This window comes from Magallana gigas, chromosome 3, assembly GCF_963853765.1.
Source record: "Magallana gigas chromosome 3, xbMagGiga1.1, whole genome shotgun sequence".
Taxonomy (NCBI): Eukaryota; Metazoa; Mollusca; class Bivalvia; order Ostreida; family Ostreidae; genus Magallana; species Magallana gigas.
In genome coordinates, this window is record NC_088855.1 from 16376693 (window position 1) to 16396449 (window position 19757).

General features: G+C 32.9%; 1 protein-coding gene across 2 annotated transcripts; it reads right to left on the minus strand.

Annotated features, from left to right (window-relative positions):
- Positions 1–550: 550 nt before the first annotated feature.
- Positions 551–19136, minus strand: LOC105348180 (sodium- and chloride-dependent GABA transporter 2). 2 transcript variants are annotated; one of them, XM_011457505.4, is made up of 14 exons: positions 18906–19136; positions 13216–13432; positions 12103–12234; positions 11576–11873; positions 10896–11028; positions 10396–10530; positions 9449–9552; positions 8672–8796; positions 7520–7632; positions 6824–6961; positions 6434–6533; positions 6201–6301; positions 5905–6072; positions 551–5297 (listed from the first exon to the last, which is right to left on the minus strand). In XM_011457505.4, the coding sequence occupies exons 1-14, from the start codon at positions 19104–19106 to the stop codon at positions 5148–5150; spliced, it is 2115 nt and encodes a 704-aa protein (XP_011455807.3). In that variant the 5' UTR covers positions 19107–19136; the 3' UTR covers positions 551–5147. The 2 variants fall into 2 exon arrangements, with proteins under 2 accessions (XP_011455807.3, XP_011455808.3); XM_011457506.4 differs by lacking the exon at positions 18906–19136 and adding an exon at positions 14100–14305.
- Between the last annotated feature and the right edge of the window lie 621 nt (positions 19137–19757).

The following is a 19757-nucleotide window of genomic DNA, read 5'->3' on the forward strand; positions in this document are numbered from 1 at the left end:
ACGAAAATTAATTGAAATTCATAGCTCTGTGGAAATTGATAGGAATGAAATTTTAATTGATATAAATTGGTTGAAACCTTCAGGAACCTTACAAAAGTCACGGACTGCACGAAATAATCACGATGATATTTCAGACTCTAATTCCCTTAAAAGACAACTTGGCTGTTTCTTCATCTGACGTACTTACGCACATTAACAATATTTTAGTTATATATTTTTCCTACTTTTAACGATCAATTCATTGATTTGTTACAAGGGTGTAAATATTAACAATAAAATGCTTTCTTTAATGATTTATGCGGGTTATTAAGAAAGCAAATATTGCATGGAAAAAAATATCACACAACCCGTTAGTCCCAGAAAATTTTATATTTTTATACGTCTTTGATGATATCGGTTGGATTCATACAAGATAAGTACTTTAGTATAGAGAATTTATTTAATAAGTTTGAAATTGAACGGGTCTCACCACCAATACTGTGAACTTGTGTTTAACAACGTATTTTTTTTTTGCAATGTCGGTTGGCAAAATGAACACAATAAGCGGGGAAAAAATGTTATGATTTAATTCATAATTGACATAAACATTAAAAAATCATAATAGATTCCAAGAAATGTTCTCTGTCAAAGCAACTGTCATATCCATGTTTTAAAATTTCTCATCAAAATTTGTCTAAAAAGCTTCGGCTTCTTAACAAACTCAGGACTAGTCATTAAATAACAGGCAAGATGCAAGACTAGCTGATATTTATTACCTGTTGAAATTCTAATGTTTATTAAAAACAAATCATTGAAAATAACGATGTTCAAAACGTGAAAACCTACTGGAAACTAATATATTATACAATTGATTGTAAATTGTAATACTGACGAAAGTTCACACATATACATGTACAATATAAATGTCAAAGGGAAATGAACATTGAAGGCTTAATGAATACACAAGTCGATCAAAAAATATCTAAATGATGATGCTCTCTAAAATTATCACAAAAATAAAATTCTGGCGGACGTTTGAGCAGGTTAGAACTTAGTTATAATCAATTTGAAAGCAACATGTGGGCCATCTTCACTAGTCCAAGGTTAAAGATCCGCTCAACTATACTCCAGGGGTCGGCGAGGAGTGGATCGGTTCGGTAAACTCTTTGCTAGTAGGTAATATGCAAGTTAAGAAACCATTTAAAGTTTTAAGATCTAACTACATACAAGTTTACGTAAATATTAAACTGGAAGATTTGAAATATTGAATATGTTTGATATAAATTCACATATTTTGAATACTTTTTAGATATCAAATATGGATTTTACATTAATACAATAAAAAACTTCTTTTATAGGTACAGTTTACTATTGCATTGTATAATATTCTATATTATATACCTATTTACTGGCTATGTAAACAATAACAAGTTAATTATTGTCTGCAGAAACAGCAACTGTTTCACCAAGCAAAGTACATACAGTGTGTTTGTAAAAAAACCCTGAAATGCACAATTGCAAATCTTGGTCAATAATTCTTTTAATAGTATACAGCAAGAAAATGATTAGTTTAATAGTGATGTATATATTTTAGTCTCCATTGATTTGTACAGGTAAGAAAGAAAGTGTTAAGAACACCATCTTCGCTAGCTAAGGGTTTTCGGTCCACTTTGCTCCCCATTAACCCAAGGGTTTATGGGGTGCAAAGTGGACCGAAAACCCTTGGCTAGCGAAGATGTAAGAACACTAACTATTCATAATTAATTAATGAAATATAAAATATGACTATGATGTAAAATAATAACCAGTACAAATTATTATGCATTTAAAATGACCATCGACTAGTTTGTTATTCCTTAGTTATAAAGTTCACCTTAAATTGTCAGCCATTTTCTAAGAAAAAGGACTTGCATAGTACTCTTTATAAAACCATTCACACACATAATGTTATACGATTGTGAGTTTATCCCGTTTTGAATGTGTGGCATACGGATGACCAGTAGTAAGTAATATGTTTTACTAATCAGAGGTTGTTACAGAAACATTGCATTACATGTACCTGCTAAGTACATAATATACTATTCAAACATTTGTTACATTTATTTAAAAAAAAAACACCCACAAAATTGGCAAACAATTTTTTAGCATCATAAAAATCACAGGGACCAAGCCCGCTTTAACAGTTATTTCAGTGTAACCATTTATGGTTACATTGAAATTAATGTTAAAACGGGCTTGGTCCCTGTGATAAAGATATGGAAAAATTAATTTTATTACATGGAAAACCATTCAATTGACAATATACAATAATTGTCAAAGGTGATGATTAAAATTTCTGCAATATTTAAAACACTTCCAATCACTAGAATAGTCTGATCAGAACAAGTACATGTACCATAAACAATATAAAAATACCCACACAAAAAGAGCTGTATTGAATACAATATCCAATCCAACTGATTTGAAATGCGCCACAATCATGAATAGCATTTAGCACTGATAAGTCACTAAAAAAATAAAACTCCAGTTTTAAAAAAAACCACGCATCACTTATTAAGTAATTAGCATATAAAAAAGAACTGCAAGTGTATTCAGACTTCATCTGTTTGTACATGTAACAAAATGTTTTTGACTGTATTTTGCTGGTTTAGAGACAACCTGAAGTCAATGAGAAGTCTAATTGGATTTCAAAATTCTAACACTAAGGACTACATATGAACACATATACCACATATACTGTAGATTCCTTATTTAACACAAGTACTTAATTCCGCAATTCAACCTTTTTTGCCTTAAATTGCAAGAATATCAAATCGTGAGGCCAAATTTTCACCATAGTTTCTTTTATTAGTTATCATCTGTCTGAAAAATAAAGGTGAGATGTGCTTCTAATGATTTTATGCGATATTAATTCCTCGTGTTTAATTAGGAATCTTTAGTAGAGGTGTATAATAGATCATGAAATTTTGCTGCAATGTAGCATACTTTCTTATCATCATTGGCAAATTATTTTTTCTGTAACATTTTGTACATAAAACTAATCACAAAATCGATGTGTACTGAAGATAGTATCCTTTCAGTTATTAATTAAATAAAAAACCAAAACATATATTCTCAAAAAATGAACAAATTTCCAATAGAATTTCCTGCTGCAGAGAACTGAAATACATGTATTCAGTATAATATTCATAGTACATGTTTTACATGCACAATATACCTTATAACAACATATCAATGTTTTGGGCTCTGGTAAACAAACTGTATTTGCCTGCATCATTGCAAAATAACTCCAAAATTTAATTCCTTCTAAAAGAAGCACACAAAAAAAAACCAACTAATAAAAAACTTAAAGTCTTGTCATGTTCATACAGTTAAAAAAGGAAAAATGCTGAAAATTAGCAATGACTGTTTGATAAATGATACATATAACCCTCATGATTGTCTAAAAAACAAAAGTACACACCAATTCAATATAACATACAAAAAACTCCCAAGACTGCAAGTTTAAATCATATTCAATAGAGACAACTCAGAACACAATAACAAGATTAAAAACAAGCATGTACATTATACAAATCTGGTTATCAAAATTTATAACATGTACAGTGTACATGTTTATACCATTCTGTTCAATAAAGAATTAATAATAAATTCATAACCACAAATCGAAAGATTTCAAATTGAATCAATTAACCGAACTAAAGAAAATGATATAGGCCTAATTACCCTTTTGGATGTTTTTCACTATAATTCTAAAAAGACCATAAGATTCAACATTCAGTCTTAAAAATTCTCCATTCAAATAACTAACAGAAATAAACATATTATGGTTTGTTTTTCAACTATACAGAGAAAAATTCAATATAATTTGTAAGTTTATTATCGATGTATTCATCTAAAAACATTTTAACAATTTGTAACCTTTCAATGTTGATGGAATGCTTTTTCGTATTTACATAAATGGAAACGTTAGACGTTTTTCAATATGAAAATAATAAAATTGTAAGAATAAACCGATCTAATGATATATAATCATATTTGCTTGCCTAGACTAAATATACACCATAACTAATGGGAATGTTCTTGAAATTCATGTATATATAAAATATTGACACTTTTAAAATATGTAAATACTTATTATGCAATATAAATTATTCACTTCAATCCAAATTTGGCAATTTTTAAACACTGAAGATTCCTAATCAAATGCAAGAAATTACCGCTGACAGTAATATCTGCATAAAATCATGAGAAGTAACCATCACAAATATAAAATGTTAACTGAAACCTCCATGCTCACTGTTCTATTTTCTCACAATCAGATGCAAAACAGCACTAACTTGGTACACATGTATTGTATATATCTATATATATTAAAATACGGAATCTACACTAAAGAACACAATTATGAAGATATGTGCACCAAGTACTGCTGAATTTGTCATTTCTCAAGCTATACAAAAACCGTTGCAGTGACATAGTTTATACAAATACTCTAAACAGCACAGGATGAATCTCTGCCATTCAGTCAATTGAAAGGTGACTGAAAGGTGACTGAAAGGTAACTGAAATGTGACTGAATGGCATAGCTGTGCCATTCAGTCACCTTTCCAGACCATTCAGTTAATATTCAGTTGCTTCATCCTGTGCAGGAGGTCAGGTGTGTACTTAGCACAAAACTTGACTTTCATTGCTGTATTGTCATTATTTCACAGAAAAATGCCCGCACTGTAGAGATCACCTGTGATCTCTTTTACTTTAACTTTTGATTTGTCTTTTAGACAGTTTGGAACTCATTAATTAACTCTTTAAGTTCAGAAATCATTTACATGTAAAAGAAAAATTATTATCATTGAATTATAATTATTATTAAAATTAATTAGAAAATTAGATTGTTTCTTTACTACTAAGCTTTTAAAAATATTTTTTCATACACTATAACTCAGGAGGCTCCATAATCTAACTAGTACTATAATGAATCTTAATCAACTCATTCTCCTAATAAACAAATTGTTCCCATAACTTTGTATGTCTAGGACGAATTACAAGATCTTCACATTTTTGCAAGAGAATATAAGGGAGAGTAATCCAAAATTAGGGTTAAAACGAACACATGCGCAATTCTCCATTCACAATGAATGAACAAAGATGGCCAATTATTGATCCAATCAATGCGAAGGGCTTCCCAGGAGATTTCTCTTGATGGTAAGGAGCGGTGTCTCATCAGGGGTATTATGGTGGATTTCGTTGTACCCTTTCTTGTACTTGCTGACATGGGGACCCCAATCTTCAGAGGGCTGAGTAAGCTTGTGCAGCCTCTGAAATTTTATGACAATACTTATGAAATTGATAATTACTATTATAATACCTTTTCTTAAGTTTGGAAGTTAGAAACATGGAAATGTTCCTTGTTGTAATGAAAAACATTTTTTTTTTCAAGAAACCACAAGTCTTAATTCAATATATCAGACAAAAAGTTAATCCTTGCAATCTTGAACAAGATGGAATTAAGAAAAGAAGAATTCAAGAAAATTAGAGATATCCATGATTTTCAAGATATTGATCATGGTAAAATACAAATAAAAAAGTGCTTTGAATTTCCAAATCACTCCAGCATATCCATGGTACATGTATACCAGATACTGATGTTTGAAATACTGAAGTTCAACAGTACATTTCATTACATTTTCCTATGATACCCTTTCACAAAATATGTAGTCATGTACAATTAAAAAACAGTTATAGCGAACACGCTCATAATGAATTAACACTTACTGTGAAGTGATTTTTCATTCCCTATGACTTAATTACCTAAATACCTCATGTAAACTTGACAGATATAACGAATTTCGCAAATAAAAAGCAAAATCATCCATCCCTGGCACTTCATTAAAAGCGTGTTTTACTGTTCATTTATCAACTTACCTGCAGGAATGTCCCATCTACCTTCCTGAAGTAATACACAGCCGTTACAGGGAGGGGTATCAGCGGGACGAGAGACAGGAGGAATCCAATCACACGGGCATGGACAGGGTAAGTGTAACCTTCATAGGTGGGAGGCTGGTAGTTCGTCAGGGTCAAGATGAAAGCTGCCTGTGACAGACAATCAAACAATGATAGAGAGAGAGAGACAAAGAGAGAGACAGAAAGAGAATGAGGTATACTGAGAGAGAGAGAGAGAGAGAGAGAGAGAGAGAGAGAGAATATGAGGGTATACATACCAACATAGCAAGAGGAGTTACGATGCACCAACAGAAGCGAATCACTACATTGACTTCTGTTCCTAGCATCAATTTCACATCTTTACTAAATCTATCAGCACCTGTGTGTGAAAAAATGATAAAAACTATTTAAAGTTTTCTTTGATTGGAAAAATCGTAGAAATATTTTAATTTTAATAGATTCACATTTGAAAATATTAATATTATGATATCCTGTGATATCCTATAATTACCATAAATCCAGCCCACAATGACACACTCTAGGAATGAGGTCAAGGTCACACACAATGAGGCTGCATACCAATCAACAATTTGGAAATAATACATCCCTCCCTAAAATGTTAAAGACATATGCTTTAACATTATGCATTTCAACATATAAAAAAACCACATTATGAAAAAGGTTTGACATACATGTACTAGAAACCAGGTGATGTAAAAAACAAAACAACCACTGCCCTGGCATTTCGTATCAACAATATTTACACACTACTAAACATGACAAAGTGAATACAATCAGTTGTCCTCACTTAATTCTAACTAACCGATACGTTTGATGTTTATGAACAAGTGTCTACCATGTCCACTGATTATAAATGAGGTTCTTGTCTTAAGTTACTTACATTTGTACTGAAAGGTATACCAAATACAAAAAGGACAGCACACAGCGCAGCTGTTAACAGAGTTTTCCGCTTTCCCCCAGAGAAATACTGAGGAAACGCATCAGCCAGGCCACTGGACACTGTCTCAAAGGTTCCAAACTTGGCAAGAAAGTAAAGAAAAATCTAGATATACATGTCTGCACAGCAGAACATATTAAGATTAAATGTACAGATATCATTTAGTAAAAATATTCCATTCTCCAAGTAAATTAGATAATTTTCTTTGACTGAATAAAAGTATTTTTCATTATATGGTGTTCTGGTACACTGATGGAGTAATAACATATTTGTTGTTGCTGCACTCTTAGACACTTTCATCAAGTACAAATAATTTCAATATTTCACTGGAAATACAACTGAGAAGGAATTCTTGGAAAATATGTTGCTGTAACATGTCTACCATGACCAAGCATGTGTTTATTTCCATGTGAAATTAGTTTCAGCTTATCTCCAATTCACATGAAAGTCATTATGCTACATCAAAAATTATCATTTACATTGTACTTTGGTTTTTTTTTTTTTCAAAGCAAAATTTCTCCTAAACCAACTTGTGCAAGCGATATCAAACAAAGAATGATCTTTGGACAGCCTTATTTCAACATGATATTTGTGGAGACAGTTGATACTAGCAGTACTTTGATTATGTTCTGAGTTTACCTGACTGTCTATGCCGAGGGTCAGTAACATCAGAAAGAAGAGCACAGCCCATAGGTGAGGGAAGGGCAGGGTCAACATGGCCTCCGGGTACACAACAAGGGCCAGACCAGGACCTGCAAAAGATTTCATGTACATACAGAATGTCCTTCAAGTTGACATCAAGTTTACGCTTTCTTATTGGTTATATAAAACATAAAATTTATGTAGTGCATCAAAACATTTCGGTTTTATTGATGAGCTTATAGCTGTAGTTAAATGTATGTGTATAACCTTTTGACATTAAAAATTCACTGAATAAAACATACAAAGAGATTGTATATTGTATAAGTTATGATGATAAACATTGACACTGACTTTGAAAAAAAAAGGGTTTGGTTTTCATTGAACTCATTAGTTGAATGGTTAATACAACCATTGTCTACATACATGTATCATATTGGTCAAATGTTTTTATTAAAAAGTGTAACTAACACAACTATATTGGACTAAAATTGTATCTAAAAATATGCATACTAAAAGCGAGAATTGAGTTATTGCCCTTTATACAGAGCATCCTTCATTTTACCAAGGAATCTAAGTCATTAAGGAGGCTGGATGGTCAACAAATTAACCATCAGATCTGTCTTAAACTTTGACATATACATATTGTATGATATTAATGCCAATAAACTAACATTTAGTGAAGAAAAATACCAAATATACTGGTTTTTAAAGCAATATGAGCTGCAATTTTCATGCTGAAATTATTTTTCACAAAAATGTTATTTTCTACTAAAATGACAAAAAATATCATGGTTTATTAATTTCTGTTAGCCTTATTTTTGTTGGAAAAGCTGTTTAGAAGCCTTAATTGAAGCAAACTTGAATTATTGTCATCCTGTACAAAAATTGATCTGCTATATATTCCTTAGAAGAGAAATCTTTCTTCTGACAAAAATAAATGATTTTTTAAAATCTTGTGTATCATAAAAGTTTAAGTTTCATGCAAACTTAGCATACTAGCAGGGTTTTGCAGCAAAAGAAAATTCTTAAAAATACAGCTCATATTGCTTTAATCACTTTCTATATCTCTGTAAAGAGCATTTCTTATTAAGGAAATTGAATAGTCTGAAAATGGTCATGACCACCAAGCCCTCTTCAAGAACAAGTTACCTGAATCAGCCATGTCACTAATCTTTAAGCCCGTCATTGCTGCTAAATGCCCCAACAATGCAAAAATGACAAAGCCAGCATAAAAACTGGTCAGTCCATCAGCCAAACTGCCAATGATAGCATCCCTGTAATAGAAGATCATAGATCAAAATCCAACTGCAAACCTCAACAAAACTATGGTATCTACTGGTCTCTACCATAATCATCTAAGTAGGAGTTGTTGTGCATAATATATCTTAATTATTAAGGTGAGGAAGGTGATATCGTTAATTTACAAATCTTACTTGGTCAAACTTGCTTGATGGATATAAAAAGTTACCAGTATCTTTTTTGAAATACAATTTCACAATTTAAACTCTGATATAAGCTCCTATTTATTTACATGTATTCATAGAAATGGAAAAAATTGTTTTGGCCACTAAAAATTGCTACAACCTACGACAGATGAAGCACAGCTATAGTCAAAAACAGGTAGCATTAATTGATTACCTGACATATTCAGGTGACCAAAAAATTTCTTCTTGACCTGATAAAGCATCTGTATTCATTATAAAATACAGTCAAACTTCAATATCTCAAACTAGATGGAACTCTTTAAAAACTCAGAGATATTCAAGTATTCGAGATATTGAGGGTAAAATACTAGAAAATAAATGGTAGGGACTTACAAATCACTTTGACATATCCATTGTATTTAAGATATCAGTGTTTGAGATATCAGAGTTCAACTGTATAAAATTGGAGCAGGTATATTCACTACTAAAGTCAAAACATTACCTGAAACAATTGTTGTTGAATTTATTATAACTGGACATAGTGATCAGTCCACCCCATGCTGGGCCCAGCGAGTAAAACACCTGGATCCCTGCCTCTAGCCATACCTGCACAGAACAGGAGTTGATTCTCATCATTATGGACAGGTAGTTTAAGCAAGAGGCCCATAGGCCTCAGCAGACACCCGAATACAGTCATATGCAATAATGACCTTAAAGCTACTCAACTAAGTTGCATAACAAAGTATTATTCTGTCAATATGCTCTATTCTTTATTAAATTCTTGTGTATATAAATATGTATCCATTGTTCCCTGCATCAAAACAGTTCTCGCCATACGTAATCAGCCACCTGTTGACTTGTCGCGTGGTCAATGTTCGTTTAAGAATTTCCGTTGAAGCATACACTTGTCTGGTGTTGGACTTCTCATGTTAATTGAGTGTTTGAAAATTTATCAATTACGATGATTTGATTGAAAAGTATTTCCATTGTACATATTCCATTATGAATTATTGTTTTCCAAATAGAATATGAAAATGAAAATTGGCACCATAATAATAATCGAGGAGGTCTAATATGCTTTAAAAGAATTGAAAATTTTGCAAGAATAGATGATTAAGACCTACTGCATTAAATACATGTACTAAAATTAATTTTCAACAATGTCCTCCAAATCGGATGTTGCCTATTCCAGCCAATTTTTTCAGAACCACCCTCTGCCGGATTGGACAAGTTTGACTGTATTTCATTATTTCTGTTGGCAGTGTAAATCAACGAAATTAAATCCATGACAAGTTTTTAACAAAGGATTAATAAATAAAGAGTTGATATGTGATACATTTTAGAGATTGCGATATGACAAAATTGAATGCCAAGGAAAATTTTATTCGGTTTAAAAACAACAAAATTTTGACCCAACGAAAATATGTGCTTCTACAGTATTTGAGTTACCTGAAAGTCGGTCAGTCTGGAGAAGTCGGGGGTGAGGTAATGCCTAATGCCCTCCATCGATCCCTCCAGCATCAGGCCCCTGATTAAGAAGGTTGTCAGTAAGATGTAGGGCAGCACTGCTGTCACATACACAACCTGTGCAAACAGTTAAAATTTATAATACTGACAGGTAATCAAGTAACTGTAATTTCAGGCAATATATTACAAGTGTTTCCATCATTTTGATTCTTTTATTCAGCAAATTATCATCTGAACACTTTCATTTTCAAAATTTATTCTAAGTAAAATTTTGGCACTACCATTTATGATATTTTTGAGAAAAAAAATATAAAAAGATTAAGCAAAAGAAATATCATTCATGCTAAATATAATACAGTTTACAGTAGTTGAGCTTATGTTTCCAAAACAAAGAGTTGAGAATCATAAACACTTCTGCTTCAATTGTAGTCAATATATCAGTGTTTAAGATGCCAAACTTCACTGTATGTAGTGTGCCTTACTTTTCCAACTGATTTGACCCCTTTCATTAGACAGAGGAAAACTAGAACCCAGGCTACAAGGAGGCCAACAATAAGATGGGGCTCCACAGAACCAGCCTCATCAAATCCTTCTGATATCCTTAGCACCCTCCTCCTGTAAAAAAAAAATCAACTCATTGACAAATGAAATCTTTCCTCTCTGTAAAACAATTGTAGAATTTGTAGTGATGAATCTGTAGGATAATATCAATATACCAGATAATTTGTTGCAAAAAATGATTTGCAAATTAAAAATGCTACACATTTTCCCCATTTTCGCAAATTTTGTGACACGCGAAATAAACCGGATATACAGTGTTTTTATCGTGGACACTGAAACTTTTCCTGTTGTTGTTTTACCTTTTGGTTGTTGCTCTTGTATTTCAATGTCAAGCTAGTAAATTATAAATTATCAATGAAAAAACAAGATGTGTTTGTGTAGCACAATGTTCACTGAAATTAAATGCTAACCTCTAAACTGACCTTGACCCTCAATGACATTGATTTCTGACCAATTTGAACGATCTTTGGGACATAAAAGCAGCTATTCCTAACCAGCCATATACCTTTAACTTAATTACATCATATTTATTTTGACATTGAAAAAATTTGAACTATCTGCATATTGAAAACTAAATAAAATTATCAAAGAATAGACTTACTGCCAGAATTCTTTCGCAGCTGTGGTTGCATTCTTCTTGATCCCTGTTTCACTGGCTAGACTAATGTTATATAGGGAGGAGCTATTTGAAGTGATATTTTGCACTATTGTGTTTGTGACATTGTTAAAGTCTTTGATCCTAGACTCAATGCAATGGGCAGTGTTCCAGCTCTCCGAACAGTCAGACCATGGGAGGGGGTGATAGAAAGAATTGACGAGGTAGTATAGGACCCAGGCCAGAACAGTGATGTAATACCATGACATCATTGCTGACACTGTGACCATCAAAAATCCCAACCCTGAAAAATAATGTATACAGGACTAATTTAACAGAAACAGAGCAACTATACACGACACTTGCAGATATATAAAGTTCTCTGCATGCATACACATTAAAATGTGCTGACTGCATGGTCATTTACAGATGTTTGATTTTACTAATAATGTCATATTTGACAAGAATTGTAACAATAACACCACAACAGCAATTTACAATAGTCCAATAATTTCTAATATGAATATGCTTACCTTTAAACAATGGACATAGCTTCCATACAAATATGGAACTTACCCCTGAGAACTGTCCTAAACACAGTTCCAGGAAATACAGGGGTATTCCACAGAAAATCAGGAAGAAGAAAAATGGAATCAAGAAGGCACCTATCAATTCAAATTAATGCAGAAATGAATGTTTTAAATTAGTTGTTTACATTTTACACAACCTATGTAGAACAAATATAACTACAGTCCCAAAAACGTTCTACTTTCCAATTTTTCCATGCGCTCAAAGTCTGCTCAGTGTGCTCACCGTGCATTCACTCGCACTCTCCGCTCCATTCCGTTTGCGCATATTGTTTACCGTGCATTTAAAAAGCATTCACCTTGCACTCACTGTTTGTTCAGTGTTCACTTATCATTCAGTCCCTCTTCGTTCATTTTCATTCGAAAACTCCAAAGTACATTTCACGTCAAAAACATCATTTTTATCAGAATTTTTTTGGTAGAATTTAAAGAACCGGTAAATATTCTTGAGCAAGTCTGTACAAGTAGATACACAAAAAAAACCTGTTTTTGTTTTTGTTTTTTTGTACTTCAATATTACCGTTGCATGTTTTTTTTAACAGTGTAAGTTGACAGTGCTGTACTTCTCCGGCGCTCACCGTTGGCTCAGAGTGCGGTCACTGTTTGCTCAGAATACACTTAGCGTGTGCTCACCGCTCACTCACTGTTCAATTTGGAAAGTAGAAGGTTTCAGGGAATGTATCAAATTCTAATAAAAGTTCTTGATTCATCATTTAAGTACATTATGTACTGTATGTTCCTATTTTTAGCTAAGTCTTCCTACGGTTGCATCAAATGTGAGAATTCCAAATCGCAAATACAGAATTGCGATCATAATATCATTTTTGATGCTGCTTTAAATATATGGCTATAAGGCATCTACATGCAGTTTCTTATTTGGTTTTTGTACATGCACTCTTAAAAAATTAAAGCGAGATTGCAAGCTCTGTCCTCACAATTTTACATGGGCAATAATTCCTGGCATATAATTAGTAATCTACTGTAAGTACCATATTATAAACATAAATTTTAAATCTCATACATAGAGTCACAACAAGTCTAGAGAAAAACCCTTATCACCTCCACCATTTCTAATGCACAGGTAAGGAAACCTCCAGATGTTAGAAACGCCCACCGAATAGCCAATCACTGACAAGAGAAAGTCCAGTTTGTGGCTCCAGGTACCCCGGTGGTAGTCCCCTTCCGAGGATGAGCTGGAACTATCCGACTCTTCCAATTTCCCTTCCTCCTGCATCTCCATTGGAGGTTGTTTTGCCAATCCATTTGTTTTGCGCATCTGAAAAACAAGAATAAATAAGGGCTTAAAACACCACATATCAAATAACAGACAAAGTTTAATAATCGAGTCAGTGTTTGCACACAGCTTCATTGCCATAATAGGTAAATGCTTATGTACATGTATGGATAATCTTGGTGGATATAATTAAAAAACAATACAAATTAAATAACAAATTCAGAAAGGTTTCAACAATGCAAAATTAATTCAATTTCCTTCATTGTTACAATTTATGTTACATGTAAATGTAAAGCATTAATCACAAGTCTATATATATGCTATTTGTATGTAGAGGAAACTGAATTTGTACGTGGGTCATCAAATTCAGCCTCCTGAATCCTGAGAGTCAGATTGAAGCAGATATAAATCCAAGGTTAAAAAAGAATTCTTCAAATGTTTACTGTGTTACTTTTAAGAGTATAAACTGAAAAGCTATCTGCTAGCTGACTCTGACTCATATTAAATTTTTGTAGATTTATTTATCGTTACAAACCAATAATGAAGCTTTAAAATATAGATAACTTAAAACTTAAACTAACTTCGTCATAAATAAGTTTTTATAATTTTTTTTCTCCCTCTATTCAACAACTGTTACATCTCATATTCTTAAGTCACTAATAAAAACATGGTGTTAAAAAATTCCAATTGAAGTGTTTTCAAATTTTACCTGGACTATTAAAGTTTGAAGCAGTCAACAAGGATCAAGGATATATCCAAATAAAAACTCAGTCCTTAACTAAAAGGATTTATTTTGGAAAACAAAAACTTTCTCCTGCTACTGACACAGGAACACCTTTGGTGTTTGGCAAGAACACAACCTACGCAGCTCATTTTTTATGGCTGAGTCTGGATCCTGACAATTTTTTTTCCCCCACACGCAGAGCCTTCACCTTGCTTTCCCACTAAAAGAGTGATGGCAATTACCCTAAAACGTAATTTAACGTAAACGTAACCTAATTTACCACACATTGACAATCTGAAATTTATGGGACAGCTAGCTGGAAATGGAGATTGTAAATACTCTTATAGACTAGTATATCATGTACATGTACTAATCTCAAGGAGCCCATGGGCCTCAACACTCGCCTGATTATAACAATTATAACACAAACCCCATGAATTCTTTAATTAAGTGGTCATAATGTTTGAATAATTATTGAACATCAAAAAGGCATAATTAATATGATAATACATGGAAAAATGTGTCTGAAGGGGGGGGGGGGGGGGAGTGCAGCAAAAACCTACAATATAAAGTTACATTTTTTACTGATCAAAGAGCCCCCACCCCCTGTCCCTTTTAAAAAATTCATGGCCCATGTGGCTGGGATTGTCAATATCTCAATTTCAAGTAAAGTTCCCCTATTTTAATAGGTAGTGCCCATTAAATAAGATGAAACATTGTACCTGATGGTTTTAAAGAAGAACACTAATTTTCAAAACTGAACATCATTTCCTCTGGTGACTGACAAACAATAAGAGCACTGTATGTAATTAGGTCATCCAAAGAAACAGAGAGCTATCGAGTCATAACCGACCGAACATTAATTGACAAACAGAAAGCAATATAGGTCTCCACTGATCAATTACAGTGACCTATATAAGAAGTTTGGAATAGATGATGTTTTCTTTTCTTGGCACTGTGGGTTGGATAGCAGCTAGAGAGAGAGAAACAAAAGATCTACTGACTTAAAATTTGTTCATTCTTTTATACAATTGAACAATTAATACTCAAATAATATTTATCATGATTATTATTATTCACTGAAAGTTTAGGACCAAAAAGCAATTTCTCAGAATTCCTCTTCAAATATGCACATGGTAAATGGAAAACATCTGCAGCATTATGATGAATAGACTAGATTGAAAAGTACAATAACATGTATAGACTCATTATATTATGCTTGATCATGCAACGTACTGGTAAACGCAGATAGTGACTACATACAGTTCACTATGATCCCTTCTGATAAGTTATGACAGTTTTGTATGTGTGTTTCTATGCAGTTCCTACATAATACATAAATTACAACCTCGTAACAGTGATAATATGACATCTCAAATCATATAATTACTGGCGGCTTACAACACCTCTCTCTCTCTCTCTCTCTCTCTCTCTCTCTCTCTCTCTCTCTTATTCTCTTTTGAGAAGTGGACAGGCATAGCCTACATGGATGTAGGCTATGCCTGTCCACTTCTCAAAAGAGAATATCTCTCTCTCTCTCTCTCTCTCTCTCTCTCTCTCTCTCTCTCTCTCTCTCTCTCAATTACAGACATGTTGGTATTTAGTACATAATGTGACTTGTATAGAAAATGCACCTTTATATTTTTGTACAACTCTTCATAACCTATAAAGAAATATAATCATTCTCTGAATTCAATAGCATTTGATACATGTAGTCTAGATATTATAAAATCAGGGCAATGAGCTTTGCATATGCAATACTGCCTATCATAATTTTTTATATCCTCTGTGCATGTGTACAATTATGGCCCTACAAATGCAAGAAAATTGTTAGGTATATATACATAATGATGGGGTAAAAAAAAATTGAATCACCTATGGCATGTGTAGTAAAAGTAAACTCCATTTTAACAAGAGCTTGGAAATTGGGTAGTTGTGTAAAATAGCACGGTGACATAGGCCTGTTAATTTCATTGTGGGCCACTCTGTCATGGCTCTTTGAAATCGACAAGATTTGTCTGGCTTTTGAGCGAAGACTACGCATATTTATTTCGCTTGAAACCAGCATCATTTTAACTTGTTTTGACACAAGAAATAGATCGTTACATCCTACTGAAAGTCCAAGGTCTTGTTAAAATGGTTCTAACTACTGCAATCATCACTAACTGCAAACACCTCTCACCCCCCAAATTAAATGATTACTATAAAAAAAATTATGAGTGTAATATAAAACTCCATACCTTTAATTCAGCTTATAAGAATGACCTAGACCTCCATTTTGGATAAGTTTTCACAAAGAAATGCAAAACAAGACGATAAGGTCAATGACTGATAAGTTAAAGATCAGTAAACACAATCAGGGAGATTACTCAATTTAAGACACAAGAAATTGTTTTCAAGTGTTCCAAATTCCTTGCAAAGTAGATCAATAAATACATTCATAGACTAGGCCATGCTTGAATATCTTATAAAAGTACATGTATAAATAAATACCATTTATATCAATAAGGAACATAAGCAGATACACAACAGTCAAGACCAGTACATATTGCATATATTCTAAGTATAAACTTGCATGTTCATTATGGTACGTAAAACTTCTGAACAAATTGTTTGCTTGTCTTGAACTGTATAATTAATTTCTTCAACAGTACAGATCGATTGTTTCTTCAATGATAAAAAAAAATTCTCTCTCTTTCTCCCCTCTTTCTCTCTCTCACTTTCTCTCTCTCTCTCTCTTGCTTTCTCTCTCTCTCTCTCTCTGTCTGTCTCTCAGAAAAGCATGTGATACATATAGTCTAGATACACAAAAATCATGGCAATGAGCACTCTGACATTCAGTTTATTTCTTCAAAACTGCCAATAATAATAAATTTTTATATCCTCAGTGCATGAGTGTGAACATGTACAAGTGTGGCCCTTCAAATGCACGAAAAAAATTCAAGTACATGTATATATATATATATATATATATATATATATATATATATATATACATTCTGCCACAGAAAAAAAGTTCCCTTGATTAAACTTTTACATTCAATGCTGACAAGCAGCCGCTGTCTGGGAGCAAAAAAAAAACCAGAATTCATTTTATAATTAACAGACAAAATCACCAATAGGCAAAATAAATCTCCATCCTTAAAAACCATTTGTTTATAAAGCTATGAATGGCATACATGTATCTAAGCTGATAAAAATTTAATTAATTAGAATTTTAAATAAATGTTTATTTCAGTGTAACGTGTGTGTGCACTGGTATATACAGTATCGATTAGACCCAACCTATCAGAAAGTAGACCCTAACTAAATCCTGGGTTTACTTTTGGGCTTTGCTTGGTGTTTACTCCAGGTTCGTTAGACCTAGACATAACCCTCAGTAAACCCGTAGATCCCTAAAAGTAGACTAAATTGTGTATTAGGAATATATAAAGGTCAGGGTTTACAGGCAGAAGGATGGTAAGATAAAAGACTGGTCTGTTCTAAACTTCAGTGCATAAAGTACCGTAGACCCCAAAAGCAAACCCTAAATAAACCCAAAGTAAACCCTGAGTGGACCCCAAAGTAAATTCGGAGTGGAAACAAAGTAAACTCGAGTGGATGCAAATCTTTCAAAAGCAGAACCCCGAAAGAAAACTTAGGGTTTAGTTGGGGTTTGCTATAGTGTAATTTTGGGTCTTGTCAGTATTGTGTACATATATATGTAGACTCTAAATTCCGATGGTCATGCCAAAGTCCGATGGTAATGGCATTTTGTCCAATGGTCATGTCAAAGTCTAACTGATGGTCTTCATCAAAGACTGATGGTCTGTTGGCGATACGAACGTCAAAGTCTGATGGTGATGGAATACCAATTACGTTTGTGAGGTCAGGTCATGCTGATGTCATATAGGTAACCTCATACTAGACAATTCAAAATCAACAAGATGAAAGCCGCAGCTTGGCTGTGCGGACCATCGACAGATATGTTTTTGAGGCATAAAAAGTAAGCCTAACAATCCCAGTCTGGCCGGAGCAGCATTTGTCCATTTGAGGCGATGCTTAAAAGATTGTAAATCAACAGCTTTAAAACATTTATCATAATTTAAAGTGTGTATGTATCTCAAGAAATGGAATTCATTTTGGCTGCAATTCTTCTGTCATACCATTACTTGTTGGACAAGGGTCTGTTATGACCATATTCTTTCCTGATGGATGGATCAAACACTGCATGATCACTTTTGGGTGCAGTTTTTCAGGAAAATGTTTATTATAAGAAACAGACAAATGATCATAATTATCATACAACTCATATTTGCACAAATGACCATCAAAAAGTTATATAATATCCTTAATATTAATTATAGATAGTTTAAACATTGCAGCTTTTAAACACTTTTAAGCCAAATATATATTTCGAATCCATTGTTTGGGTAACTGCATGTCGACCACTTTGTGTGCAATGAGTCGTGGGTAAGAATAATTTCTTCTCATTGTCCTGTATTACCAATCACTTATCTTGTTTGCCATAACTGGCCTCCTTATTTCATTCAAGAAATAACTGTGTGTCTGTGTGGTCATGAATACATAATGCCCTAAAATGTTTATAACTTTAATTTTAAAATAAATGCAAAGTCTAATTTGAAAGAGATATTGTACTGGACCTGTATATTAAACTGGTAATATACGATATACGTGCATCCGGCATCCCTGATTCAAGGGCCCCAGATTCAATCCCTGCATGGTCTGAGGCTATTTAAGTCATCATAGCTAAATAATGACAATGTGTCGGACTTGTTGAAGTAAATTTACCTTTAGGCCTATACAAAGAACTTGGTCTGTTCGTATTCCTCCCATACTGCGTAAAAAATGTTCAGAATTACATGTATATCGAATTTGTTTACAACTTTTCTTTCGCAATATGCAGCACATGCAGTTTCCGATCCCGACTCTATACAATATGAAGTGTGTAAAATTACAATCTCTTATTTTTATGAAAATAGTTATTTTCATAATTTTGGTGAGTTTTTTTTATTCAGCGAACGTGTAACATGCCTATGGTATGACAGTAACATTGTGGATTGCCGAAATGCAAAACTAAGTTTGAAACGACCCCTATCTTTATCATCAAGACGCTTCAACAGGTGCCGATAAAACCGTTCCCAAACAAAACCGTCCCCATATCCCCATATTTTTTTTTTTACCCCATTATGGATTATCTTTCAAAACCACTCTTAACCTTTGCTGGTCATTTAATCTGTTGGCAATTTTTCTATTTTAATGTTCGTGTCCAGAATGTTTTTGTTATTCTGTGTTAAATGATACTGATCAATCCACAATTTTACCGTATTGGATTAAAGGTTGCTCTATACACCCACAGTATATTACAATTTGCAATAGAAGACCACAAAACATATACTTATCAAACATAAAAAGACGACAGTGATACCATAGGTATTTTAAAAGAATTTTTTAATGATTTTTCGTGTTTCTGTAAAAGAATTTTTAAAAAGTTAACTATTGACAAATTCAGAGAATTTTTTTTGTCATATGAAGGACATATAAAAAATATTTTACTTCATAACACCAACATAACACTTGAAAATCATTGCAAATAAACACCAAATTTTTTTTTTAAAAATTATTTGGTATGAAAGTTCCTCC

What these genes read in the sequence shown, in the direction of transcription:
- LOC105348180 (XM_011457505.4), bottom strand. Translation starts at nt 19,106, where the DNA reads ATGAAAATAACTATTTTCATAAAAATAAGAGATTGTAATTTTACACAC. An exon ending in CCAGACTGACCGACTTTCAG is followed by an intron (nt 9,553 to 10,395) that starts GTAACTCAAATA and finishes TGTTCTGTGCAG; the next exon opens with GTATGGCTAGAGGCAGGGAT. An exon ending in TAGATGGGACATTCCTGCAG is followed by an intron (nt 5,298 to 5,904) that starts GTAAGTTGATAA and finishes ATAAAATTTCAG; the next exon opens with AGGCTGCACAAGCTTACTCA.